Source organism: Myotis yumanensis, unplaced genomic scaffold (assembly GCF_028538775.1).
Source record: "Myotis yumanensis isolate MYYU_CA2020_CCGP unplaced genomic scaffold, mMyoYum1.0.hap1 SCAF_18, whole genome shotgun sequence".
Lineage (NCBI taxonomy): Eukaryota > Metazoa > Chordata > Mammalia > Chiroptera > Vespertilionidae > Myotis > Myotis yumanensis.
Genome location: NW_027223769.1, coordinates 11,802,795 through 11,829,490, shown reverse-complemented (window position 1 = coordinate 11,829,490; position 26,696 = coordinate 11,802,795). Strand labels below are relative to the sequence as shown.

Genomic DNA, 26,696 nt, shown 5'->3' with positions numbered 1-26,696 from the left:
AACTGGAAGGAAACCCAAGAAGTTCCCGGGTGCTTACACAGCAGGCCGGGGGAGAGGGCCGACAGGCCAGGGCACAGCGTGAGACTTCTCACTGCAGACCTTTGAACACTGTCTCAAGTTTGGGAGCCATAAGAACTTAACGAAAAGAAATGTAAAATAGTCAACAAACCTGGGGCTAAGGCAGCCAGCTGACCCCTAACCCTGCAGGGCCAGGCTGAGCTGCCTACTGGCCTCCTGAGCTCACCATCTCTCCTGACAGTTTCCTGGCACCCTAAGGCCCTGGCTGTCCGTGGCGTGGGGGCGGGGGCCTCACCTGGGAGCCGCTCCCGACTTCTCCCGGGTCTCTTGGCCCCCAGCCAAGCACCACATGGATTCTGACACAGTTTCCATTTTCCTTGCAGCCAAGAAGTCCTCATTCCTCAGGAAGCTGTGCGGCGACCCAGCTGAGGGCCCCACTCCCCAGGTATGTGGCAGAGGACAGCTGGCCCGGAGGCTGGCAGTCTCCGCCCGGCCGGAGATGCCCTCGGCCCAGGCTCCCCACCCGCCCCACCGGCCCGTCTCCTTCCGTCTCCCGGCTCAGGCGGTAATTGGGGCTGCCAGCTGCCTCCCTAAGAGACCTTCTCCCCGAGCCAGCTGTCAGGAGCCGCCTCGTGGCTTCTAACCGCAGCGCTGAGCTGGGGTGAGACTGTTCAGGGCGGCAGCAGCTCCTGTCAGCTAAGCTCTCCAGGGGCCAGCAAGTCAGGCCTCCTCAGCTCAGACCCCTCCTTTCCCGAGGGCGGGCTGGAGCACAGCTGTTTCAAACCAACAAATTAGCAACTTCTTCCTGTTTTCAGACCCCACTCAGCCCTTCCCACAGCCTCCTTCCTGTAGTCTCCTCACCGCGTGGCCTTTGTGCTGGTGAGCGAATCGGGGCCCAGAGGAGTGACAAGACTCAACAGTTACAGGACTAGCAGGGGCAGTGCGTTGGTCCGCACCACACTCTCTGCTAAATGCTTTAGAAAGAGGTTATTCACTGATTTCTCCCTTGCCACTGCCTTTGAGATCGGTTCCAGTGTTGTTCCCAGGTTACAGACGGAAAAGCCGAGGCTGATGGAGGCTGGGAGAGGTGCCTGGCGTGTGCAGCCGGCACTGTCGGGGAATCAGAAGCAGGAACCCGCCCACCTACCCTCTCAGAGGCTGCCTGGAGCCTGGACCTGTGGGGCTCAGTGTCTAACGATACTCTGGCCTCACCTGCCACCCCCTAAAAGGCTCTGGAAGCTGTGGGAGTCCCAGGCTCTCCCCGTCCCGTGTACCCGTGTCCCAGCAGCAGCCTGTTCAGGGGCAGGTGAAGGAGGCCCTGCAAGGCCAGAGGCCCTCGGAGGTCAGAGGCCCCGGCACCTCTGCACGCCTGACTCCGTGGACTTCACTGCCTATGCAACTGGAGGCCTGGAAGTCGGCCTGGATCCTGCCCCCTTAGGCTGTCAGAGAAGTTCAAGAGGGGAGGTCCCACAGGCCAGAGCCCCTCCTGCTGGTTCAGAGCCAGCTCATGGCCCAACTTTTGCTGGATCACAGCCCTGCATGAGGTTAAAGAGCTTTCCCTGTGGCGTGTACCTGCAGCCGGTGGCAAAGGGGGCCCCCCAGGAGACTCCCTGGCCGGATCAGAGTACATGGGAAGGCAGGCCACCATGCCCAAGCCACAGGCTGCAGCCTGATACCCGCTCACTTGGGTCCCACTTGCCCACCCTGTAAAGGCCTCAGTGTCCTTCAGAAACTGGCCCAGCTCCACACAGTTCCTTCCTCAGCACAGAGCTCTTTCTCCCAGTGTTCCCAAGCAGCCCTGCACCTGCCATGCTCACAGTTCCCACCCCCGAATGCCCTCTCCATCCACGTGGCCAAAACTGATGCCGCCTCCTCTAGGAAGTCTCCTCTGATTCCAGCCAGGCAGGAGAACCCTCCTCTCATGTCCCTAGACCCCAAGTTAAGTTCCACCTAGCATGCAGTAGGTACTCAATAAATGCCACTCCCTGCCCCCCACACCCAGCCTCTGTGAGCCCCATAGGAGCTCTGAGCCCTAAAGCTGCAGTTTATCTGCCCCTGAGCGCTGGGCCTGGGGCAGATGTCCAGAAGCGCTCTTGTGAGTGTGAATGCATGAACGAGGGGTCAGCCCCAGTGACTGGCCTTCCCGCCAAGAAAAGCCGGTTCTGGTTGCTGAAAACAAAAGGACCCTTGGGGATAGCCTGGTCTGACCCCCCCACCCCTGGCTGATGGGAACAGGAGCCCAGAGATGGACAGTGCCCCACCAGTGACCAGGCGGCCAGCCTACCGCCTGGCCACAGCTTGTGACCTCAGTCCTTGAAAAGGCAGCAAGGCAGGTTTCCAGATCTCTGCTCTAAAAGTCTCTGCTCAGAAGTAGCATGAGTCACTGCGGCTCACAGCTAGATTGAATGGAGCCATGTGGCCAAGCCTGCCGGTAGCCGGGCGGATTGAAACAACCCTTCCATGGGGACAGCCGGATCTTAGTCATGTGATGTACTGCCTCCAGCCCCCATGGGGAGCTTTCTGACCAGAGCTCGGAGCTACCTGGAGACTGCAGGTGTCCCTGAGGGCAGGTGGGGCCATGGGGTCAGAGACTTCTGCTCCTCTTTAAAAGCCCACTCATGATGGCCCAGGTGTCGCTGCAGCTTGGAGGGCTGACAGACCAGGCTCCCATCTGGCTGCCAGCAGTGCCCCAGGAGAAGCAATGCCACCACCCGTGCACAGATGGGGACACTGAGGCTGGGAGGCACAGGAAGGGAGTGCCCCAGCTTGCCAGGCCATGGCAGGTCACAAGAATGTTGAACCTTAGAACGATCCAATGAGAGTGGCACCGTTGCCATCCCTATTCAAGGGTGTGGAAACCGACCTTTCCTCAATCGTCAGTGCCTACTGTGCGCCAGACTCCATGCAGTGGGGATGAGGCAGAGAATAAACTGCAGGCTCCCTAGTTTGGGGGCCCCAGGCTCAGGCAGAAACAGGAATAGTCAGAAAACCACACACACAGCAGATGGTCCACAAGGGACCTGATAGACAGTTTGGACACAGTGACCCATGTTATTTCACAACAGCCCCACCAGGGGGCTCTCCTGGGATCCCCATTTTCCAGGCTCAGGGATGCTGAAGGACTAGTCCCAGGTCACACAGCAGGTCAGTGGCTGAGCCAGGACTTGCACTGGGCAGTTCAAAGTCCAGCCGGGAGGATGGCATCTCATAGGCTCTGCCCTCTCTCGTGCAGGGGCTTATGAGGGGCCAGGCTGCTGCTGTCTCCACACCGGGCACAGCCTGGCCCCAATCTGGTGTCCAGACCATGTGTGGCATGGCTGGAGGAGGCCCTTCCTGGGGACCCCCAGTGCCTTCCACTAGCTGTGAGGCCATGTGTGAGGTACTCACCTCCCCGTAGCTCTAAGCCACCGTGAGGACAGGACAAGTGACTGATGGAAAGCGCTCAGCTCCCTGGCCCCCAGCCAAATGCTCAGAAGGAGCTCATGCTGAGGTTACTGCTATCGTTCATTCATTCAACAAACTTCACCCACAAGCACTTGCTCCAAGGTCTCCAGTCTTGAGATGGAAAGGGGATGGAAGGGCTGGCCCCAGGCAGTGGGGCCCAGAAGACCTCTGCTTAGGAGGGGAGGGGCACGCACGCTGCTGGGATGGGGGAGGGTCCGAGGGGCTGGCCAGGGGGGAAGAGGGACAGTACTGGAACCATCCCCACCCAGGAGAGACAGGGATGCTTGTGCCCCAAGTCAGGCTATGATCCCTGGGGAGGTCTCCACACACAGGGAGGAAGCACCAGCAGTGCCTGGCGCTGCCTAGAAATACAGATGCAGACCCCACCCAAGGGGCTGACCAGTGGGTCCCCAGGGCGGGTGGCTTGAGGCTATCCTGTGTGCAATAGCTGTAAGGCCATCACAGGCCCAGGTGTGAGCCTCAGGCCAGACTCAGGTGTGCATAGCTTCACCCCTTATTTCCCAACTCTGCTTCTGATGTGAGGCCCCTCCTCTCAGCAGGTGGAGGTGTCCCCTCTGTCCCGCCTGGGTTGTCCCCTGACCCCACCTGGGCTGTAGCTCAGGTCACACAGATGGCCACCAGGTGCTCTTTATCCCTGCCATGGGGCCTCCGTAGGTCTGGGGCCTTTCACTCACAGGCTGGCTAGAGCCACACAGGACTGCTCTGAGGTGGCCAGGGGTCTTCTGAGCACCCCCCTTTTTCCCCCTCTCCTTCTCCCCCCACCCTCAACCCCTTGCTCAGTCTGGCAGGAAAGCTTTTCTCCTCTTGTCTATCAAAGTGGCAATGGAGCTGAGCCCCTTCCTCTAAAGCTGGGGGCTTTGATGCCAGCTGCTTCTGCTCCCAGCCCTGTCACACACAGCTCCCTCCTCACTTCTGTCTTTTCCTTTCAGGCTCCACCCAGGACCATGAGAGCAGGTTTCTCCAGGGACCCCCAAGGGGCAAGGATGGCCACCCAGCCCTCTCCCCACGGACCTCTGTGGACCACCACATCCTAGCAACCAGACGGAGGGGTCATGCCTGGAGAGCAGCCCCGCGGAGCACCGCCCCCAACCATGACCAGAGGCCTGCAATCCTGCCAGACAACCGGTGGCATGGCCAGTGGCACAGCTCCCCAGCCCCCCGGCGAGGACAGTGCCCTGGCCAGCAGGACCACCAAGGCCATGAGGGAGCCCGGCAGCGGAACCCAGGCCATGGAGCCCCCTGATACCCAGCCTGGGCAGGCTAGGGAGGTGGAGCCCAAGGCCACCCTCCAGAGAACCCAGCCCCTAAGCAGCCCCCCCAGGAAGGGTGGTAGCCCCCGGGCCCCACTAGGGAGGAGCCACACACAGGCTCCCACAGGGCACACAGGCAGGGCAGACAACAGCCCCCAGCAGCTCTGCACTCTGAGCATTTCGGGCTCAAGGGCCAGGCCCGCCCTGGATGAGACCCCTGAGGGCTCACAGCGTGAGGGCCCCCGGCCCCCAGAAGCAGAGGCCCCTCCTGCTCCAGAAGAGCTCAGCTTCCATAGGTGCTTCCAGGAGACACCCTCCAGCTTTACCTCCACCAATTATACCTCACCGAGTGCCACCCCAGGGCCCCCGCCCCTTAGGGCCCCCCAGAGCAGTGACACCAGTCCCTGCAGGCCAGCCTCCTACTCAGAATTCCAGGCCAGTGGGGCCGATGCCTGGCTTCCCGCTGCTGAAAACAACTTCCCAGGTGCTAGTTTCAGGGTCCTTCCCACAGAACCGGAGCCCTTTCCCAAAGCTGGCAGCCCCAGGGTGGCCTCCTTCCAGATCCCCTTCCCAGCACTGCCTGGGGCTGGCCCAAAGCCCTTCCCCGAGGACACGGCAGGGCCTGAGTACTCTGAGAGGGCCCTGGTGTTTGCCTTCCACCAGCCTCGGGGAGAATGGCAGGAGGAGGCAGTGGGCACAGGCGTGGCCTACCCTCTGCCCACACAGCCTGCTCCCCCACCCCCATCCTGCTTCTCCAGCCAGCCGGGGCGCCTTGACCCCACCAGTGACCTCGGCCGTGCTCTCCCCACAACTGGTGCTGCTCGCCCGGTCCCCAGCCCCTTCTCAGAGAGCACGGTCACCTTCCCAGACAGTTTGCACAAGAGCCTGACCACAGCCCTCCCTGAGAGACCGCCTTCAGCCCACAATGGACTGGGGAGCCCCAGGGGACCCCCAAACTCTTTGCCCCAGAGGCACTTTCCAGGGCAGGCTTATGGAAGCCCAGGAGCCAGTGGGGTGGGCACCAGTCCTAATTCTCTGGACACAGAGCTGGCCAACCCTGGGCCCCCGCCCACCAGGCTGCCCCAGCTGTGGGATCCTACCAGAGCCCCTTACCCCACGCCTCCCCTGGGCCCCCCAGCCACCACCAGGAGTGTGTTCTTTGAAGGCCAGCCCAGCTCTGGCCAGCGACTTGGCCTCCCCCAGAGCCCCCCGCTGCCCTGGCCCCGGGTGCTCCCCGCCACCAGGCCCAGCCCCCATCAAGTGGAGATGCTGAGCCGGCTGCCTTTTCCCCCAGGGACCCCTGAGTGGCAGGGGGGCCGCCAGGTAGCCCTGGGTGCTGCCAGCAAGACACCTGGACCTGGGGAGAAGCTGGTGCTGAGAAACAGCCCCGGCCAGCACAGCAGCAGCTCCCCAGGGCTGTTCACCTACAATGGGCTGCAGGACCCTGGAGCCCAGCCCCTGTTCTTTGGGGTGGCCCAGCCCCAGGTCTCACCCCAAGGGACCCCCAGCCTGCCCCCACCCAGGCTTGTGGGAGCCTCTCCCAGTGAGTCCCCACTGCCCTCACCCGCCACCAACACAGCCGGCAGCAGCACCTGCTCATCACTGTCACCGCTGTCCAGCAGCCCAGCCAACCCCAGTTCGGAGGAGAGCCAGCTCCCCGGCCCACTAGGGCCCTCTTCCTTCTTCCACCCCCACAACCACCCCCAGGAGAACAGCAGCCCCTTCCCATCCCCTGACCCCTCACATGCCCTCCCCATCCACTACCAGCCAGAGCCAGTCAAGACCTTCCCTTTCCCCACAGAGGTGCTGGGGGCTGAGGGTACTTTCAAATGCCTGGAGGAGGTCCCATTCCCCAGTGCGGTCTCTGAGGTGGGCAGTGGGGGGCTGGAGGGCTTCCCCCCGGAGCCGCCCCCCTACTCTGCCCATCACTTCCCCCTCAGCAGCGCCAGCCTGGACCAGCTGGATGTGCTGCTCACTTGCAAGCAGTGCGACCGAAACTACAGCAGCCTGGCCACCTTCCTGGAGCACCGGCAGTTTTGCAGCCTGCTCCTGGCCAGGACCAAGGACAGCCACCAGCAGCCCTCAGAGATCCCCAGGCCTTCCGCTGCCCCCTCTGTGCTGGCTGCCCCCAAAGCACCGGACCCCGGGAACCCAAGCCTTCTCAGCCACACTAGGACGGTCCCCTTCCTGCTAGGGGGAGACCTCCGGGTGGATGGCAAAGATGACCCCCTGAGGACAACTTTCTTGCCCAACCTGACCACTGCCCCTTTCCCACTCTCTGCTGCGGACCTGGACCTGGAGGATGATGCCAAGCTGGACAGCCTCATCACCGAGGCACTCAACGGCCTGGAATATCAGTCAGACAACCCCGAGATCGACAGCAGTTTCATCGACGTCTTCGCTGATGAAGAACCTTCTGGCCCCAGAGGTACCAGTGCCGGGCTGCCCCCCAAGACCAGGGTGGGTGGGGCCATGCCAGAGAACAAATCCCATCCCCCGCTCCCAACCATGGAGCCCCAGGCCCCCCGCCCTGGGGACGGGGGCTACACAGCCTGCAGCCGGCCCAAAACTCGATCCCTGTGCCCAGTACTTGCGGAGGCAAATAGGACCAGCCTGTCCAGCCAGCAGAGGAGAGGGAAGCAGTTTAAGTTTTCCCAGGGAGAACTGGACACAGCCAGCACTGCCAAGAGGTCGGGCAGGGGCACCAGAGCCTCCTGTCTGAGGCCCAGGAGGAAGGGCAAAAGGGCTGAGCCAGCCCCACACCGCCCCCGGGACCTCAGGACCCAAGCCCTCAAGAGCCACACAGATCCTTGTGGAAGGCTCCTCCCGGTGGAGACGAGGAGCTCTAAGCGCCTCCGACTGTCCCTGCGGAAGGATTCCAGGAGGAGGAAGGCCTGGGGTGGCACCTGGAGCAAGGAGCTCATCCACAAGATTGTGCAGCAGAAGAATCAGCTGCACAAGCAGCAGGCACAGCAAGGCCAGGGCAGTTGCTTCTCCCTGGCCACCGAGAGGCCCGCACCCAGCACCCTGGAGGGCAGGCTCCAGGAATATGACTATGCTTCAGAGTCCGAGGAAGAGGACAACTTGCAGCCACAGGGCTCCCGCCTCAGAGGCCGGCCTCGACACAGCAGCCGGCGGTGGCGCCGAGGTGAGAAGAGGAAGGAAATGGACTTAGCCCTGGGTCCTAGAGAAGAGCGAAAGCAGCAGAAATCCAGGAAGGTCGTGAGGCCGGAAACCACAAAGCCAGGCAGGCTTTGCCCAGGCCCCAGTGAGAGCCCTGAGGGCCAGGGCCCACTGCAAAGCCCTGAGACCGTGGGCAGCCCTAAGGAGAGAGACCCCAAGTGTCTCCTGCAGATTCCCACCAGCACCAAGACCCCAGAAGAAAACCATCCATCGCTGGACTTCCCTCAAGAAGATGTTCCTCCTGATACCACAAAGCTTCTCAGAGATGTTTCGGACCCTCCTCCGTCCACCTGTGTGGAAGGAAGTCTCTGTCCCCCAGCCCCTGAGCAACCACAGCCAGGCAGGGAGGACACCACGGTGCCCCACAGGAGCTCAGCACTGCCAGGTGCAGGCAGTCTGCTGGGTGTCCCCCTGTGCACAGAACCCCCCATCTCTCATGACAAAGAGGACCCCCCTGCCTGCCTGCCAGGAGAATTGCTGGTCCCCATCACTGACACCACTGCTGCCGACCCCAAGCCCAGCACCCTGTTTTTAAAGACTCCTGATCTTGGGTGTGACTCTGCTCTATTTAACAGAGACTCCCTGGTTCCAGCTGCCAAAATGGAGCCCCAGCCCTACAGCAGCCCCCCCAGAAAATTGCTCCTTGGACCCAAAGATCTGGCTGGCTGTTTCCCCAAAGACTTGTACTCCAAGCCCTTGGCTCCAGACACTCCTGTAGCCAGTAGCAGGCACCTGTGCCAGGAGGGTGTGGACCCCACCTCCCTCAAGCCAAAACCCCCCAGGAATCCACCCTACTCAGTGGACACGGACCCAGGTAAAGCCGAATCACTGCTGACCTTGGAGTCCACGCCCCTCCTCTCGGGGCTGCCCATGGACGAGTTCGACTCACCGATCTACAGCAGCCTGTCCGGAAACAGGGACGCACAGTCACCGCCTACATGCATTGATCCACCCCCAAGGAAACCCCAGCTGGACCCACCCTACCCCTCATTTCTGCCTGAGAAGGGCTGGTCTCTGCTGGAGGAAGTTTCCCCAGTGCTCTCCAGCCATCTGGACCATTCTCCTGACCTCTCAGGGGCAAAGGTGTTCAGTAAGAAGTGTTCTCGTGAAAGGACAACAGCCGCCACCCCTCCGCCTTTGCCGTGCAAGGTTAGCGAATGTAGCATCACTTTTATGAGCAACCTGCCTGAGGATGAACTAGAGATCAAACGATTGGTTACCGAATTAGAAAGTCAGCTGCAAAGTAAAGGTGTGCAGGAGGCCCCGGGAGAGCTGCGTGGAGCTCAGCACACGGGCAGAATGCACTCGGGCACAGGCACCCCACTGCCCACCCATCAGGCGGCTTCACCCCAAAAGGACTCATTCTCCACAGCTGACCTCACTGATCTTGGGGAATTGAGTCCACACCAGGAAGGGGCAGAAACAGCCGTGGCCACCACAGAGGGAACCCTAGGGAGCCCCCAGGAGGCGTGGCCCTCATTTCACCTGGGAGAAGCAGCCCCTCCCTCTGCCTCCCACAAAGACCAGGTTGCTGGGACTTCTTTCAGCCCCGCTGGGGCTAGCCTCAGTTTCCAGCCAGTGCAGAACACCAGAGTCTCCAGAAGAGGGCTCCCTGAGGCGGAAGAGGGCTGCACGGGCTGCCCAGAAGCCTGTCTCCCAGACCCCAGAGAGCCACTCAAACCCCCCTCGGACAGAGGGAAGTTAGTGAAGTGCAGCCCAAACCATGAGCCTTTGTTTCTTAAAAATAACAAGGCCACCGGAATCCATCACAACGAAGACGTCCTGCTGCTCCTTCCCTGCACTCAAAGAGGGGGATCCTGCAAGGCGCAGGGGCCTGGCCAAGATGCCCCTGAGCTGGAGGGGCTCAGCAGTCCTGTTGCCCATCTGGCACCTGACTTGGCATTTCAGGGTGCTGCAGTTCTGCATCTGGGTGCCAGTCCACCTTCTGGTACCAGTCACCGTGAGGCCCTCAAGGGACATTCTCTAAGCAGTGCAGACGGGGCAGAAGAAACAGGTCCCCTCCACCCTGCAGCAGGGAGCCCTGCCTCTGAGGTTAACAAGAAGGTTGTACCAGCAGGGGCCTCCCCAAGTCCTGGCTGCATGCCCAACATCAGTCCTGGCAGGAGGCCCCAGGACCCAGCCGAAAGCCCCCTATGTCAACTCCAGCTCCTGGTGGCCGGAGCAGCTGAGAATGAAGATGATGACCAGAGCTTACAGGGGCCCCAGCTTGCCAACACCCAGAGCTCTCAACAGAGCAACCCCTCAGATGTGGAAGGGGACATCATAGAATGTGGGAATGTGGCCCATGGCCCTGGTAAGGGTTCAGATGGCGGTGTGCAGATGACAGCTATCTCTGAAATGGCCGGATGTCAGCTGAGGCCAGAGGCAGGTGGCCATCTGGGCTCACCCGGCCAGGCTGAGAAGCTCAAAGGCCCAGGTGAAGCCAGCCAGCTGCAACCAGATAACTGGGGGAGCCAGGGGAGCCCAGACAACCTCACCACAGTTAATGCTGATCCTGAAACTACACTGGCCAGCCCCACTGGGGCTGCAGACCAGCTAGGGGGTCAGGTCCGGGGAAGCAGACCGAACTTGGACCTTCAAAATGAGACACAGTCCACTCCTAGCCCCTCCTCCTCTGATGTGGAATCTTTAGTCCCGGCCTTGACAGCAACCCATGACCAAAATGGGCCTGAGGACTGGACTCCAGAGGCGGCCAGTCCAGGCCTTAAGAAACACCTGCTACTCACTGGGGAGAGCGCAGAGCTCCCCATGAGAGACCTGGCCAGCTGTGCCCCCTTGCCCATTTCTGCAGCCACCCCTGTTCCCGGCAGCCTTGAGTACCTGCTCCAGGAAGACCCTCCCACAGTGCCTTCAGGTGAGCTGAGGGGGCTGCTCCCAGTGTCGCCATCCCTCGGGGACCCTACCAGCATGAAGCACCTGCCAGCCTATTCCTCTGCTTGTACAGCTCTAAAAAGGGCTGACTGCACCCCAGCTCCCACAGATGCTAGGGCTGGAGGGTCCCTGGCGACCTCCTCATCTTTGAGGACAAGCTCTTGTGGCCTCAAGGAAAGCCTGGTTTGCCACTCTCTCCTAGGGGAACGGAGCCCACTGGAAGACACTTCCACGGGCCAGCCCGGTCTCATCAATGCCTTCATTTCCACCCATGTGGGGGACCACCCTGAAGGCTACATGCCAAGATCCCTAGAGGGTTCTAGAAAAGAGAGGCTGAGGGGATCTCCTGCCTATGATGTCCCTTCTCCCCCATCGAGGGCCATGTCCCCAAGAGTGACCGTCCAGGCAGCAGCCCTACCCGGCATTCCTGCCACAGATGGCATGGGAGCAGTTAGAGGCCCCAGGGCTGAGTGGCCAGACCCCCACTGCAGGGGAGCACTGCCCCACAGCAGCCCAGGCAGGATGCCCGAGGGCCCCTCCTCAGAACACCCAGGACACAGGGAAGGCCAGAGCATCACCACTGTGCCCGCTGATGCTCCCTCCCAGACGACAGCAGGGCCAGAGCCTCGTGCCTGCCGGGAAGGTGAGGCCAAAGCCAGCACCCAGGGTGAGGAGGACCTTAAGATACCTGGGAGTGGGCACCCTGGCATTTCAAAGGCCTCAGCAGCTGGCACCAGAGGCGCGACAGTCACCTGCCCTTGTGAAGAGCTCCAGCAGGACAGAGCCACGTCTCTGAGCAGCACAGCCAGCAACTCCAGGCCCAACTCCCCACAGAGCCTCAGAAATGTCCCCCAGCAGGTGCCCCAGGGGGACCCTCTAGGTCCCCAGGACCCCAAACAGAAGCCTTGTGACTTTAAAAACACCCCCATGTCTACTGAGAGCAGCTGCTGGAAGAACCGAGACCCCAGAGGGCAGCCTGTGACCTGCGAGGTCTGCTCGGCCACCTTCCGATCCGGACCAGGCCTAAGCCGCCACAGAGCCAGGAAGCACAGGCTACAGGGGGTCACCTCCCAGCCAAGCCCCCCAGCCCTGGATGCTCCCCAATCTGGGGAGCCTGCAGCCCAGATGAGCCGCCCCCCTGGGAAAAAAGGCCGCAGGGCACCCGGGAAGGAGAAACCGAGGCACAGGCTGAGCAGCCCCAGCCACACTGCTGGGTCACCTCCGCTCCAGGCCTCCTGGGCTCCTGAGGATGCCCCCAGTCCCAAGATGTCCAAGGGGCTCAGGGGGGAGGTCAGCATTGTGAGAACACCAGTCTGTCCCCGCAGCTGGGAACCACACCCCCCAGGCCTGGTCAAGCAAGAAGTGGGCTCAAGGCCTGCAGAGCCCAGGAAATGGGACTTGCTGCAGAGGGACGAGCCCTGTCCCAAACAGGCTGAGAGAAGAGGAGGCAAGAGGCGGGGTAGAGCGCCCATGGGCATCCCCCGCGAGTCAGAGGGGAAATCAAATAAGAAATCGAGAAAGCCAAGAGCAAGAAGGTTCCGGGAGGAGAGCGGTCCTCCAGTCTCTCCTGATGTGATTTCAGATAGAAGTCACTGGAATCCATCAACTGCAACTGTCAATTACCCACCCCCTCTGAGCCACTGCCTCGCACAGGAGGCAGAGCAGGAGACGGAGGTCACACAGCTGCCTCTCCTCCTGGCCACAGAACTGGAGGAGACGTCCACACAGAAGTCACCTGGGAAGTGGGTGGCACCTCCAGGGAGAATGGAGGGGGTGCCTCCTGCAGAAGAGACAAGGGAGCCGAAGGCAGCCTTGGCAAGGGAGTCCTGGGGACCCAGAGAGACCAGGACATCGGGTGTCTGCAGAGAACTGTCAAGGGCAGCTGGGGGTACACCTGCAGGGCACAGCAGTGCAGCCGAGAGTGGGTCAGGGCAAGGTGTCTGGGAAGGGCACAAGCCCCCCTGGGGACCCTCAAGCCCCCCAGAGACTTGTGGTTCTAAAGCAGGTGACACCATCAGCAGTTGCCTCCAGGGCCCCCTGTACAATCCAGAAGACAGGGTCCAGGAGCATGAAAGTATCAGGGACCCTCTGAGCTTGTTTGATGACGAAGCCTCCTTTTCCCAGCTCTTCCCTCTGGGCAACCACTTAACTCGGAAGAAGAACCCCCGAGTCTATGGGAAGCGCTGTAAAAAGCCAAAGCCTCCGCCATTGCCAGAGCCCTGGGAGTTCCAGGGCAGTGAAACTCTGCCCTCTGCCCACATGCCCACAGATCTCAGTGACTCAGGCTCCCTCTGCCTGTCCCTCGAGGATCCATGGAGTGACGAGGCCATGGGCCTGCCTGAGTCCTTCCTCCTGGAGGGCTTCCTCAGCAGCAAGATGCCTGGTATTGACCCCTGGGCCCCAGGACCCAGCCTATGGGCCCTGGAGCCTGACCCAGAGGCGGACTGTGCCGAGCAGGAACCCTCCTGCAGTGCCAAGGACCACCCGTCGGAGAACATCCCTGAGCTGCACATGGTCCCAGCGGCTTGGCGAGGCCTGGAGGTGCAGGCCCCCGCTGATGAGACCGCCTCTTCTCTTGAGGACATGAGCCCTGAGCCCCCCAACCTGGAGCAAGAACACTACAACTGCGGGCTCCCGGGGAATGCCGTGGCTCTTGAGAGGCTCAGCACCAGATTTGAGATGCAAGATATATGCTTTCTGGGACCCTGCGAAGACCCTGTGGCTCTCTCCAACATGAGCTTCTTAGACTTCAAGGCCACAGTAAACTCCCAGGGGTCACGGAGCAAAAGGCCAGAGGAGGTGGCCAAGGCCAAAAGGGCCCCAGTCAGAGACCGGAATGCCAGGGCCAAGAGGACACCCTACAAGTGCAGGGTGTGCTTCCAGCGTTTTCATGGCCTGGGAGAGCTGGACCTCCATAAGCTGGCCCACAGCCCCTCACCGCCCCCCACCTGCTACATGTGTGTGGAGCGCAGGTTTGGCTCTCGAGAGCTGCTGAGGGAGCACCTGCAGGAAAAGCATGTGCAGGGCCGGGCGGGGCTGTGGGCCTGCGGCATGTGCCTGCGGGAGGTGGCCGATGTCTGGATGTACAACGAGCACCTGCGTGAACATGCCCTACGATTTGCCCGAAAGGGGCCGGTACGGAGGTCCCTGGGAGACCCATCTGGACGCTGGGAGGACAGCACTGTCACACACTTCCTGAGCAGCATGATGGGGCAGGCTTCCAAACCCCACAGGGGCAAGTGCTCAGTTGGCCAGGCAGATGGGGGCCCTGCAGAGAGGGAGAAGCCAAAACCCAAGGCTCGTACCAAAAACTCAAACCAGGATGGCACTTTGATGCCAGGCAGCACCTTAGCCAAAAGCAGTCCATCAACCTGTGCAAACCCAGCTCTGCCCAGCAGTTCTGCCACTCTCCCTGGCTCCACCAAGACATGCCCCAGCCTGTCCCCTGCCCCCTGCCCCAACCGAGAGCCCCCACCCCACACCGTCCCAGTGCATCAGGACTGCAAGGACCCCTCCCGAGACTGCCACCACTGCGGCAAGCGGTTCCCCAAGCCTTTCAAGCTGCAGCGCCACCTTGCGGTGCACAGCCCGCAGCGTGTCTTCCTGTGCCCCCAGTGCCCTAGGGTCTACCCTGAGCCCTGCGAGCTGCGTGCTCACCTCGCCAGGGAGCACGAGGTGAGGGAGGAGCTGGAGCTGCAACACACCCCACTGTATGACTGTGAGCTCTGTGCCAACGTCACCCACATCAGCAAGCGGTCCTTCATCTGCAGCTCTTGCAACTACACGTTCGCCAAGAAGGAGCAGTTTGACCGACACATGGACAAACACCTGAGGAGGGGGCAGCAGCCCTTCACATTCCGCGGGGTGCGGAGGCCAGGCGCCTCTGGGCAGAAGACACAGGCCCGGGAGGGCTCACTACCTAGTAAACGGCGCAGAGTGGCCACGCCCAGCAGCGCCCCCGGGCCCGTCGTGGACAGGTCTCTGTCTCTGGGCAGCAGCCCCACTCTGAGCGAGGCATCCATGCCAGCCCTGCTCCAGCCCTGCCTAGAGGCGGCTCCTGGTGGCACCCAGGGTCAGCCCAGAACCCCAGAGAGGCCCATGGATCTTGAAGGCCACCTGGCCAGGGGCAACAAGCTGCCCTCTGACTCCCAAGAGTTCATTCTCCCATCTCTGTCTCCTTTCCCAGCAGCCTCAGCTGATGGCAAAGATGGCCACAAGCCAGACCAAGCCCTGGAGAGCCCCCCAGATGGGGCTTCCCCAGGCAGCCCTGGGCCTCTTCTCCAGCAGGCTCTCCCTCTGGAGGGATTTCTACCCCAGCCAGGGGCCAGAGGCCAAGCCTCAGAGAGCCTATTCTCAGGGAAAGGCAGGACGCCGAGTGCCCCTGGCAAATGTGCCCCTGACCATCACCCAGAAGCCCCCTCCATGCTCCGGAAGGAGAAGCAGGTGTCCACATGCCACATGGTGTCTGAGGGGGACAAGGGAGTCCCCTCCCATAAGGGGACTGCCACCAAGCATGGGGGCTGTCAGAGTTCATCAAAGGACAGGCCAACTCTGTCTATCCCCAGCAAAGCACCCAAGTTCCCGGTGCAATCGAAGAAGGCCGTGGCCAGCCCAAAGCCTGGAGAGCCAGCCCGTGGCACTGAGGACAGGCAGAAGCCCACTGCCCTCAAAGCCAAGCCAGGCCCCAGCTCCCAGGGCAATGGAGGCCCACAGCACAGCACCAAGACAGCAGGTGGCAGCCAGCCTCAGCCAGCCAGTGGGCAGCTCCAGAGCGAAACAGCCACTACCCCCTCCAAGCCCAACTGCCCAGCCCAGAGCCCCGCCCCAGACAAGCCCCCCACTCGAGCCCCAGCCAAGGGCTATTCCAAGGCCCCAAGGGAAGCTGGTGACCAGGGGCCCCAAGGGATCCTGGTCCCCAGGGAGGATAGGGAGGGCAAAGAGAAGAAGAGAAAGGGCCGGACCCTGGGGCCAAGCAAGAGTGAAAGTGTGGGGAGCTTGGGAAGGGCCCCTGCAGTCCCTGACAAACCCCGCCGGGCTCCCCGGAAGCAGGCTACTCCCAGCCGTGTGCTCCCTGCCAAGCCCAGGCCCGGTAGCCAGAGCAGCATTACACTGCCTCAGCCCTCAGAGCAGCAGAGGGGGGAGCCCAGCCACACACACCGGGACTTCAGACGCAGCAGAGATGGACTAGGCAAAGCCTTTCCGCAGGCGAGACCCCTACAGAGGACCCCCAAGAGGGGCAGAGCTGTCCGCGGTGCTGAACATGTCAATCCCCGAGCCTGCTGGACTGCTGAATCCCAGAATGACCTCCTCAGCCAGCTCTTCGGACAGAGACTAACCAGCTTCAAGATCCCTCTTAAAAAGGACTCCTCTGAGTAACTTACAGGAGTGAGAGAGTGCATGGGAGAAGGGCTGGGGGATGAACCCAGTGAATAAGGGACTCCTGTCTACACTGGCAAGCTTCAATACTCAGATAGTTTGACTGGTGGCCACATCTTAATCCACCTGACTTACCATGCAAGTGCTCAGACTCCAGTGTTAGAGCTGAGACTCTAATGTTTGGAGTAGGGCCTGGTGTTGATGGACAGCAATACCCTTCCACCTAGAAGGTGAGGGTGAGGAGCTGGCCAGCAGCAGGCTCTTTGAGACCACGCAGCTGTTTTCTCAGTACCAAGAACTTGAAGAGCAGCTCACACCTTGCATCCCATGCGCCCCCTCCTTTGAAGGTTTGGACAGGGTCCTCCCCTCCGTGTCACCTATTAGGGAAGTAAGTTGAGGCAACCACGGTCAGATCACAGCAGGACCCCTCTTGGTCTTGCTGCTGTTGCTGCAATTCCAAAGTGGCCTTACAAATCAAATGGGGGCCTCTCCACCTAGCGACCTGTGAGCTGCCTGGCCCCTCAAGCACATGGTCGTGATGGCCACTATCCACACCACAGACAGAAGCGCTGGTTTCCAGTGCACCTTGACCCCTGAGGCCCAGGTTCCCATGTGGACTGGGAGGAAGCTGCTCAACAGCCAGCTCTCACCCGTTCTTCCTGCCCATCCCCCACACACACCCCAGCCTCTGTGGTTGCCTTTCTAGAGCTTTCCTCCTACACAGAGCTCTTGGCTGGCAAGTATCAGCAATTTAGCTCTGAAGTTTCTGGTGCTATTTTCATGTTGTAATGTGAATACAGGCTTCCTTGATTTGTTTTACCTGGGTGGGTTGGGAAGGGAGACAGGCTGGAGAGGTGAGAAGGGGGCTGCATGGAAGGCCCACAGGCACCAGCCGCCCCAAGAAGTCTTTCACTGGCTCCCCGGTCAGCAGGCTCCAGCCCCAGGGTTGCAGACAGAGAAGCTGGCTGGGACACTCAGGGCCGGGTGTGGCGCTGCTGGCATCTCATGCACTGATGTGACCCAGGGCTCGGTATGCACGTCCTTTTCACAGAATCGTGTCTTCGAAGGGAGTAGGAGTGTGGGAGGGACTTCCTTCTGTTCTTGGTGTCTGAGGTCCCGTTTGTTTCCTTCTGTTTTCTCATTTTTACCTTGGGTACAATGTGCATGTCAAAAGTTTTTATTTTGGTATTTTGAAAGAGACCAAACCAGGCCCAAATCTCCTTTCTAGAAGGTGTTGTGTGCCCCTCAGAATGCCTCTCTAGTGCTGATAAATAAAACATGGGGAACTCTGAGGCTGTGCTATGCGAATCACAGCAAACTCATCCTGTCAAATATATTCCCACTATTTTCACAGAAAGCCTCTGCTGTGTGGCGTCGGTCCTCCAGCCAGCCCCACCCTGCCTGCCCACCTGGGCCCAGAACCTGACTCATGGAGTGTCAGCTTCGGCTGCCACTTTTGTCCTGAAACCAGGGCTACCTGGCCCTGTAGAGCCTCCCCCGAGCAGCAGAGCGGTCCCACCAGCCCCTCCAGGATTGGTAACACGTGCAGATAATGCCATAGGGCAGCCTCACTTTGTTTCTGAAGCTTTCAGAGCAAGAAAGTCAGGAAATCATTAACTCAGCTCAGTTTAGGGGACACGGGAAGGCAGCAGAGGCAGCAAGAGGGGTAAAACCAGGAGACCCTCCCCCATCGCAGGCTCAGACCCACGGGGCTCACTCAGACCTGAAGACCCCCTCAAAGACTCCAGTGTCTGGGACATGTGCCTGGAGGGCAAGCGAGGCTGTCTAGAGTCAGGCACCCATCTGGTCCTGCCCTTGACAAACACCTGGGCCCAGCATGAGGGGTATCGCTCAGAGCAGGTCCCCAATAACACGTGCTGGGTAGAGGAGAAGAGCCTCGCCAAGCCCTCTCCACAGGAAGAGGGATCCCACCTGTGAAATGGTAACTGGGGCCTCATCACTTCTGTCCAGGCCCACAGACCCCTGCCCCAGCAACACTCCCCTGCCTGCCCGGCTCACCTTCATCCCACCAGGCCCTTGCCTGTGCAGTTCCCTCCACCAGGAATGCCCTTCCCAGGTCCTCTCCCTAAGTCTTAGCCCCTCCCATTGATGTGCCCCCAGCCCCAGGTGGGCAGCCATGAGGGAGTCAGTGAGGGGCCTGGACATCCGCCTCCCGTTTATGCACCTGTTCTGCACCGGGAAATGGGCCAGAGGCAGCTCCCACTCTCAGAGATTTCCAAACAGATCCCGTCAGGAGTAGGGGCTTTGGTCTCTTTGAGGGGTCTCTGTGGCAGGGCTGCTCACAGGATGGGCGATCAGGAATGGGAAGAGCCCCGACTGCTGCACAACGGAGACAGGTGGTGTTGGGGTATGTGAGTTTGAGCCACGTTTGAGAAAGGCTGTCTGGGGACTCAACATGGAGACCCATGAGGCCCAGCGGGTTTGCAAGACTGGGTGCTCGCATTCCTGGGTGCCCCCATTTAGCCCACCATACCTCTGGCAAGGCCTGGGGCCAGCAGCATCTGTATCACTGGGAACATGGTGGACATTCCAGGCTCTGACCAAATTTCAGTCAGATGCTCTGGGGTGGGTGAGCACTCTGTGATGTCACATGCCCTTGGGGGGCTGGCTCCCACAATATTTGGGAACCCATCATGGCTCCAGTCTGCTCAGGGACTGGTGTGAACAAGGCACCGGGCTCCTGTGGCGGGCCGTAACCCCCTCCTGCAGCCAGAGCCCCCCAGCGTGCACATGCACAACTGACCAGCAGGTGGCAGCATTTGTCCAGCTAGGCTGGGCACCTAGGCCACTTGCAGCTGGACTCTAGGCCTAGAGTCACCCACGGCTTTCACATGCAAACACCACAGACGCACACCGTAGCCCCACCCGCCTTCCACCTGACCAACAGGTTCAAGCTTACTGCACATATGTGTGCACCCCTCCATAGCCTTACACAAGCCGGCATGGCATGCAGCCCCACATCAGCATACATGGGACTTGCCCAGACACACTGAGACATGAGTGATGGTGGGTACGTCTAGGAGGACCTGGCCCTTGAGAGGCCCCCAGGCAGGCATCCTAAAGTGGCTGTTTGAGCCATGGAGTGGGCTGGATGAGGATGGGCGAGGGTTTGGGCAGGAGCAGGGCCACTGCTCCCTGAGGACCTGAAGAAGTGCCTGGCCATCCTGCAGCTGAGAAAACGGCATAGCGACCCCCACCCCCCCTCACCCCTGAATGTCCTCAGGCAGTGCTGCTGCTTCTGCCCTGGTTCACCATCTAGGAAGTCTGCAGGATTCCTCCAGGGGCTGCCCTGAGGCAGGCAGGGGTAGGCAGGGGGTGTGCTAGTAGAAAGTAACATGAATGTCTGCATTGTTCAACTGCATCCTCCAATAGGTCCCAAAGCCTGACCCCAATAACCTCTCTACCCCACCAGCTCAGAGACAAGCAGGAGAGAAGATGGTGCTTGTGAGCAAGTGATGAGGTGCAGGTGGAGGGGAGAGGCTGGGAGAGAGAAAGAGCAGGGGTTGCCTGGACGTGGGTGGTCAAGGCAGCCAGAGGGAGAGCAGCTGGTGGTGGAGTGACAGGCCAGCCTCCATCCCCCGAGACACCATAAAGGGGGAGCTTTGCGAGGCACATCCGCCCGGAGAACTGACTACAGAATGTTACTTACAGTGGGCTTACCTCAGCTTCTGGGGCCACAAAGGCCATAGAGAGTCCAGTGTCCTGGGAAAGTGTATATATGACCATGTGCACACAGTGGGAAGAATCCAGTGGGAAGGATCCCACAGGGCTGGCCTCAGAGAAGCAGACATCCACCAGGGAAGGGGCGAATCCTTGGCACTCCGGTGTGGCCATTGTCAGGACTCCTTGAAGAGCCCCCAATGAGGGGATAGGACTTGGAGACTCATTTGTCCTTCCTATGTCACCCATGAATGTGCTGCACGTGGGGTCTGAAAATCCTGCCCTGAGACCACATGACTCCCGTTTCTATGCCGGTCCAGTGGGTGGGCCGCACAATTCTTGCAGAAGCCTGACCGCAAGGCCCGAGGTCCTGCTGCTGTGAGAATGGTGGCCCCAAGCAGCCACGCTGAGCCCCTCGGGGCCATCTCTCTTTTCCGCCCACTCTGGGCCTGGGCGCCCAAGGCCATGGCCTCTTTCCCACAGGACACTGTCTACCTCACTGACTGGCTGGTATGGCCTTGTAGGCTGCAGCTCAAGGCCACAGGCCTCCTCCCCAGAGCCCCCAGGCAGAGAGGAGACAGGACTGGGCCTCCCAAGGGCCAAGGTTTAGCTGGACCTAAACAAACTGCACCTTTGCCTGCCCTGCCGAGACCCCCAGAACCATGCCTGGGGCCTAGGAAGGAGACAGGTGTGTTCAGTCACAGGCCAGGCTCTAGGCTGGGAGACAGCAGACCTTAGGCTCATCACCATCCGCACCTCAGTTTACCCACTCATTAAATTGGCACAATTGCCAAAAACCCTTGGAGACTCTCTTTTAGGCTTAAGTGTTGTGGCTAGACTGGTGGGTCTCACTCCTCTGCCCTCCGCTTCCCCCAGCATGCACCTGGCTCTTCCTTCAGGTCTGTACTCAAATGACACCTCCTATCTGTAGCCTCTCCTGTTTAAGGTGGCAACTGCACCCCCAGTGCCCCTGCAGACCCCCACCCTGCTATATAGCATGTTCAACCTTCTGGTGTGCCCCAGGGCCCAGTCCTCAATTGTGGCTCTTGGCCTCCTGCTGCTAGACTCTTGTGTGTGTTCATGGTTTTACCTTTAGTGACTAGAGTAGGAGCTCGGTACATGTTTGTAGGTGGGAAGAAATGAGGAAGGGACAAGGGAGAAAGGAAGGAAGCAGAGCCAAGGGGTGGGAGCAGAGGAGGGGAGGAGAGGAGAGAACAGGACAGGAGAGGGGAGAGGGGAGAGGGGAGAAGGGAGGGGGCGGCCAGGGGAGAAGGGGGAAAGAAGGAGAAAGAAAGAAAGGAAGTCTTCCTGTGGGTAAGTGTGCATTTCCTATCTGGTGATATAACCACGTAACCCCAGCTCTCAGAGTTGGGAAATGTCCAGATAATACTTCCTTCCAGATAACACTTGCTCCCGGTACCGCCTTGCCTCATGGGGTCAATGGGCCACACTTGGGCAGCTGCATGAAACCATGGCTCTAGCTAACACCCAAGGACCTAGGACGGTCTCCAGGCAACAGCCTTTGTGTCCAAGGATATCAGAGGGGGTGGCTTGTTAGAGATGCTAGCTTTATAGAGGACCACCATGCCCAGGAGAAAGGGCTTATCTGGCGTACTCCCAGGACGACTCTCTCTACTGTCCCTCAGATGGAATCCACAACTGCAGGCAGAACTGCCTGAGCCCAGTCTCCAAGCCAGAGCCACCCACCCACAATGGGGGCAGCCAAGGCAGCAACCCCCCACCTGCTCCCACCAGCCTGGGGGCGCCCAGACAACAGGCCAACTCCTTCTCTACCCCTTTTGCAGGCAGCCTCCTGATTCCTAACTTAATTTATTTTGACATCCTTGCTGCCTTTTGACCTCCTTACAGAGTCACATGGTTCTTAAAACTCATTATCCCCCCATTGAAACCGGAAGTTAATTAAACCCTTCACAGAGCCAGTGTTGATGAATGTCAGGATGGGCACCTGATGCAGCAACCCAGCGGCCTTGGGCTGACCTGCAGCTCAGAGGCGGGGAGAAGGGGGGAGCAAGGCCTGGGACAGACGGTCCCCTTTCCCTCCAACGCAGCAACCAGTGTTCATTCTGGAGCAGAGGGTGTGGATTTCCTAGGGAGAATCCACTTACCTGCTGTGTGGCCCTGGGCAAGTGACTTCACTTCTCTGAGCCTCAGTTTACTCGTCTGGCAAATGGAAATTCTAACAGTCTTTCAAAGAGCCATTATAAGCAGACAGTGCATTGATCTGTATTAGTGCTCAGCACAGGGCCCGGCACCAAGGAACCCTCCATGACATTACTCTCATGGCTGCTAGTGTAAGATGACAGAGCACTGAGTGCTGCGGAAGAGGCCTCTGGTCCCCACAAGCTGGAGCTGAGAGGAAAGGCCGAGTCTTGTCTGGGAGCAGTCAGGGGTTTCCCTGAGGAAGGGAAGTGCCAGGCAGTGGGAGAGAAGGGTACATGTGGCAGTAGGACCAGCTTTCGCAAAGACCCAGCCAGCAGGACACTTGGACGTTAGTACTAGGAGGTTCAGAAAAGAGGGTAAGAGCAGGGCAAACCATGGCAGAGGTTATCACCAGCAGTGGGGTCAGGAGTGGCTGTGGGGGACCAGTGGGGTGGGGACAGTGGTTAGGGTGGTGACTGAGGGAGGCTTGGAGCACAATGGGGTGGTGGCGATGTGCCAGGGGGCATTTTGGAGCTATAAAGAGGTGAAGTCACAAACAGTGGAGGGACAGTGAAGCAGAAAGAGGGAGGGCTCTTCGTGGGCCTGGTGTCCCTTCATCTAGCCTGGCCTTGGGACCTGCTCTGTGCCATAGTCTGCTGCAGCCTGATTCATTTGAGCCCTCCCTGCCTTTGCACCTACTCTTCTCTCAGCTGAGAATGCTCTTCTCCCATCACTCTTTTTTGAGCATCCTCTTTATTCTTCAACTAGAGGCCCGGTACACGAAAATTTGTGCACTGGGGGGGGGGGGGGGTTCCTCAGCCTGGCCTGTGCCCTCTCGCAGTCTGGGACCCCTCGGGGGATGACCACCTGCTGGCTTAGGCCCGCTCCCTGGGTTATTGGGCCTAAGCTGGCAGTCAGACATCCCTCTGGCAGCCTGGGAGCCCTTGGGGGATGTCCACTTGCCAGCGGGGAGCAGGCCTAAGCTACAGTCGGACATCCTTAGCGCTGCTGAGGAGGCGGGAGAGGCTCCCACCACCACCACTGTACCGGCAGCCGGCAGCCTGGCTTGTGGCTGAGCAGAGCTCCCCCTATGGAAGCACAATGACCACCAGGGGGCAGCTCCTGCATTGAGCATCTGCCCCTTGGTGGTCAGTGTGTGTCATAGTGACCAGTCATTCCCAGTCGTTCTGCTGTTAGGGTCAATTTGCATATTACCCTTTTATTATAAAGGAGTGCCTGGCCAGCCTGGGTGAGGGGCTGATGGCTGTTTGCAGGCTGGCCACAGCCCCTTCAGGGTGGGGGTTCCCCCTGGGGTGCCTGGCCAGCCTGGGTGAGGGGCTGAGGGCCGTTTTCAGGCTGGCCACACCCCCTTCAGGGTGGGGGGGGTCCCCACTGGGGTGCCTGGCCAGTCTGGGTGAGTGGCTGATGGCAGTTTGCAGGCTGGCCAAGCCCCCCAGCGGGGACCCTCACCCCATGAGGGTGTGGCCAGCCTGGGTGAGTGGCTGATGGCTGTTTGCAGGCTGGCCACAGCCCCTTCAGGGTGGGGATCCCCACTGGGGTGCCTGGCCAGCCTGGTGAGGGACTGATGGCTGTTTGCAGGCTGGCCACAGCCCCTTCAGTGTGGGGGTCCTGCTGGGGTGCCTGGCCAGTCTGGGTGAGGGGCTGAGGGCCGTTTTCAGGCTGGCCACAGCCCCTTCAGGGTGGGGGTCCCCACTGGGGTGCCTGGCCAGTTTGGGTGAGGGGCTGATGGCTGTTTGCTGGCTGGCCAAGCCTCCCAGCGGGAACCCTCACCCCATGAGGGTGTGACCATCCTGGGTGAGGGGCTGATGACTGTTTGCAGGCTGGCCACAACCCCTGGCCACCCAAGCTCCCAGTGGAGGCTGGCTGGAAGCAGGTATCTAGGATTTATTTGTCTTCTATAATTGAAACTTTGTTGCCATGAGCAGAGGCCACAGCCGGCTCAGGGCAGGCGGGAAGCTTGGCTTCCTCCATCGCCCGGGTAGCCAAGCCTCCTGCTTGCTCCAGCTCAGTGGCTGCCAGCTGCCATCTTGGTTGGGTTAATTTGCATATAGTCGCTCTGATTGGCTGGTGGGCATGGCTTAGGGCATAGCAAAGGTACAGTCAATTAGCATCTTTGTCTTTTATTAGTGTAGATGTCCATCTTAAGTTTATAAAACATTCTGTGGCTTCCTTGGTCATAGCCCAACAATCAGTGCAAGGCCTGGCCTGCAGGAGATGCCACAATTAGCTCCTTCCCCCACCCATAGCAACTGCCCAGCCATGGGCCACCCTCCTCGGGCAGGGCAGCACAGAGCATGCCCACAGATCAGAGGGCAGAGCTAGACCAGATATGAGCCCAGAACCACAATGGCATCAAGAGGAGCCCTGAGAGGTCAGGGGCCACCCTGGGTGAGGAAACCAAGGACTGGATTGGTGAAGGACTTGCTCAGGTCATGCCCTCTAAAAAGGCAAAGACAGTTTTTCACTCTCCCAAGCCAGGGTTAAGAGTATGGGCTCTGGAGTTAACCTGCCTGGGGTTACAGGAAACTGCCACTTCTGAGCTAAAGGACCACTCTGAGCCTTAGTGCCTTCGTCACTGCCACAAGAGCCTGAGCACTGTGTCCCAGGCCCAGCTCTGCCACTTTCTGCCTGGGGACTCTAATGGCTGTAACCAGCAGAGGGTTGCACAAAGACTTCGTGAAAGAATATGAACCAGCCCAAAGGAAGGGCTTAGAAAATGCTGGTGATGGATCATGACATCACCTCCTAGAGTGGGCGTCTAGGACAGAGCCATGCTCAGGAACCTTTCCTGGGACCAAATACCCTTGGAACCTCCTGGGAGGCCTCCAGGGAGCCTGCTATTAGCCTTGGAATCCAGTGAGCAGGGGAACAGCCAGGCCTTGGTCAAGGCAGCCCAACTCCATGCAAAGCCCCTCCCAACTCCACAGCAAGCGTTGACAGCCCCTCATTGAGACTGAATGCAATTCTGTTTACTCCACTAATGACTTTTGGATGTGAATCCCAGCACTCCTCACAGTCACACAGGGACAGGTGGAAATTAGGGTTCACAATGGGCAGCCCATGGGGATGGAGGTGGCCAGGTGAGACACCTTCAGCAGCCCTGCACCCTGCTCCTCCTACAGACAGCCTTCCCTGACTTCCCCAGGCAGAGGCAATTGCTCCCACTCTGGACTCACCAAGGCCTTCTTTTCAACAGCACTTGTTGCTCTTCTTTCCTCAATTTAGCTCCATTGTCAACAGACCTCCTCTGAGGGCATAGTAGTGTGTTCAAGGTCCTATGGCATCACCACTGATCACCAGCAAGGCAGTTTCCTCCCCTGTGTAATGGGGTAAAGACAGCCCCCGCATGGCAGGTGGAGAGAACAAGCATAGAAGGAAAGTGCTCCAGAAGCAGCTCTCACCTGGGCCTGGGCTGTTATGGCACTTCATGGGCCTGTGACCTGTGCAGGTACATGGGGCCTGCAGGCCTTGGGAAGGTCCTGCACTTGGTTTAACACGCTGCTGTTGCTGCCCTGAAATTCTTAATTTTTGAACAAGGGGGCCCCACATTTCATTTTGCACAGGGCCTCAAAAATGATGTAGCTAGTCCTGGTCAGCAGGTTCTGTTTCTCACCTGCCTCTGCTCCTAAGTCTCTGGGTGATTTGGATGTGTTTCTCCTCTTGGGGCCACAGTTTATGGGCAAAGAAGTGGCCAAAGTGATGCCTATCTTCTCATACTGCACCCAAGACACATATCACTAATGGATCATGGCTCTTTCTCCTGCTGACCCTCAAGATCCTTCTTAAAGGATCTCCAGCCATTTCAGCAGCACCAACCTGGGTGTGCATGGAGCCCCAGACACAACCCATGGCCATCTCCTCCAGGAATCCCTCTGACTCCCAAATCCCCATCTTTGAGAAGGCAGTAAAGCCCAAAGGGAAGCACAGGTAGGTGGGGTGCCTCATTCAGTTGACAAACACTATGGGAGCCTTGGGCTGAGCAAACCAGTCTGCCATGGACCCTGAGCTCCTCAATGAGGGGGTACAGCACCAGTCAGCTGTAGGAAGGCAATACCCACTGGCTCTGGGTAGGAAGCTGTGTGACCCTGGGCAAGTCTCTCGGCCTCCTAGCCTTAGTGTTTCTGTCTGTCCAGTGTCAGTGGGTGGTCCCAGGGTGGACCTCAGCCTCCTGCCCTGCCTGCCACTCTATACTGCCCAGAGACCCCCTGAGAGTAGTGACAGGGCAGGGGAGAGTGCCCAGGCTCCAGGGATAACCCTTCTCCTTATCCATGGAGTGGGGGCAAAGGTAACAGGAGTCAGAATGGTGTGGGGGTCTCACTGGCAGGGGCCTCAGCATTCAGCCAGCCTCTGCATGTGACAGTGGTGATGATTATCTGCCACTAGATGGGTGGCGCTCTTTAGAAAAGGTCTTCCTGGTAGCTCTGGGGCCCTACTAACTCCCTATTTCTTGTGAATATGGGGGACAGGGGGCAGGCACTAATTCAGGGCGAGAACATTAAAAAAAAAGAATACAATTGTGCTCCTGTTGGGCAACCCTAATGCTGTGTGACCTTGAGCAAGGCTCACTGGAAATGGGGGCCTCTGGGATCCCATAAACATATCCCAAAAGACAAAAGAGTCATCTCTATTTCCAGGATTGGAACAGACAGT

At 59.6% G+C, this 26,696-nt stretch overlaps 1 protein-coding gene across 1 annotated transcript; it reads left to right on the top strand.

Moving 5' to 3' along the window:
* The first annotated feature begins 4,535 nt into the window (after positions 1 to 4,535).
* ZNF469 (zinc finger protein 469) lies at positions 4,536 to 16,190 on the top strand. The gene has a single exon (XM_070398589.1). The coding sequence runs from the start codon at positions 4,536 to 4,538 to the stop codon at positions 16,182 to 16,184; it is 11,649 nt and encodes a 3,882-aa protein (XP_070254690.1). The 3' UTR covers positions 16,185 to 16,190.
* Positions 16,191 to 26,696: the final 10,506 nt, after the last annotated feature.

Excerpts from the sequence above, each read along its gene's own strand:
- ZNF469 (XM_070398589.1), top strand. The coding sequence starts at position 4,536 with ATGCCTGGAGAGCAGCCCCGCGGAGCACCGCCCCCAACCATGACCAGA.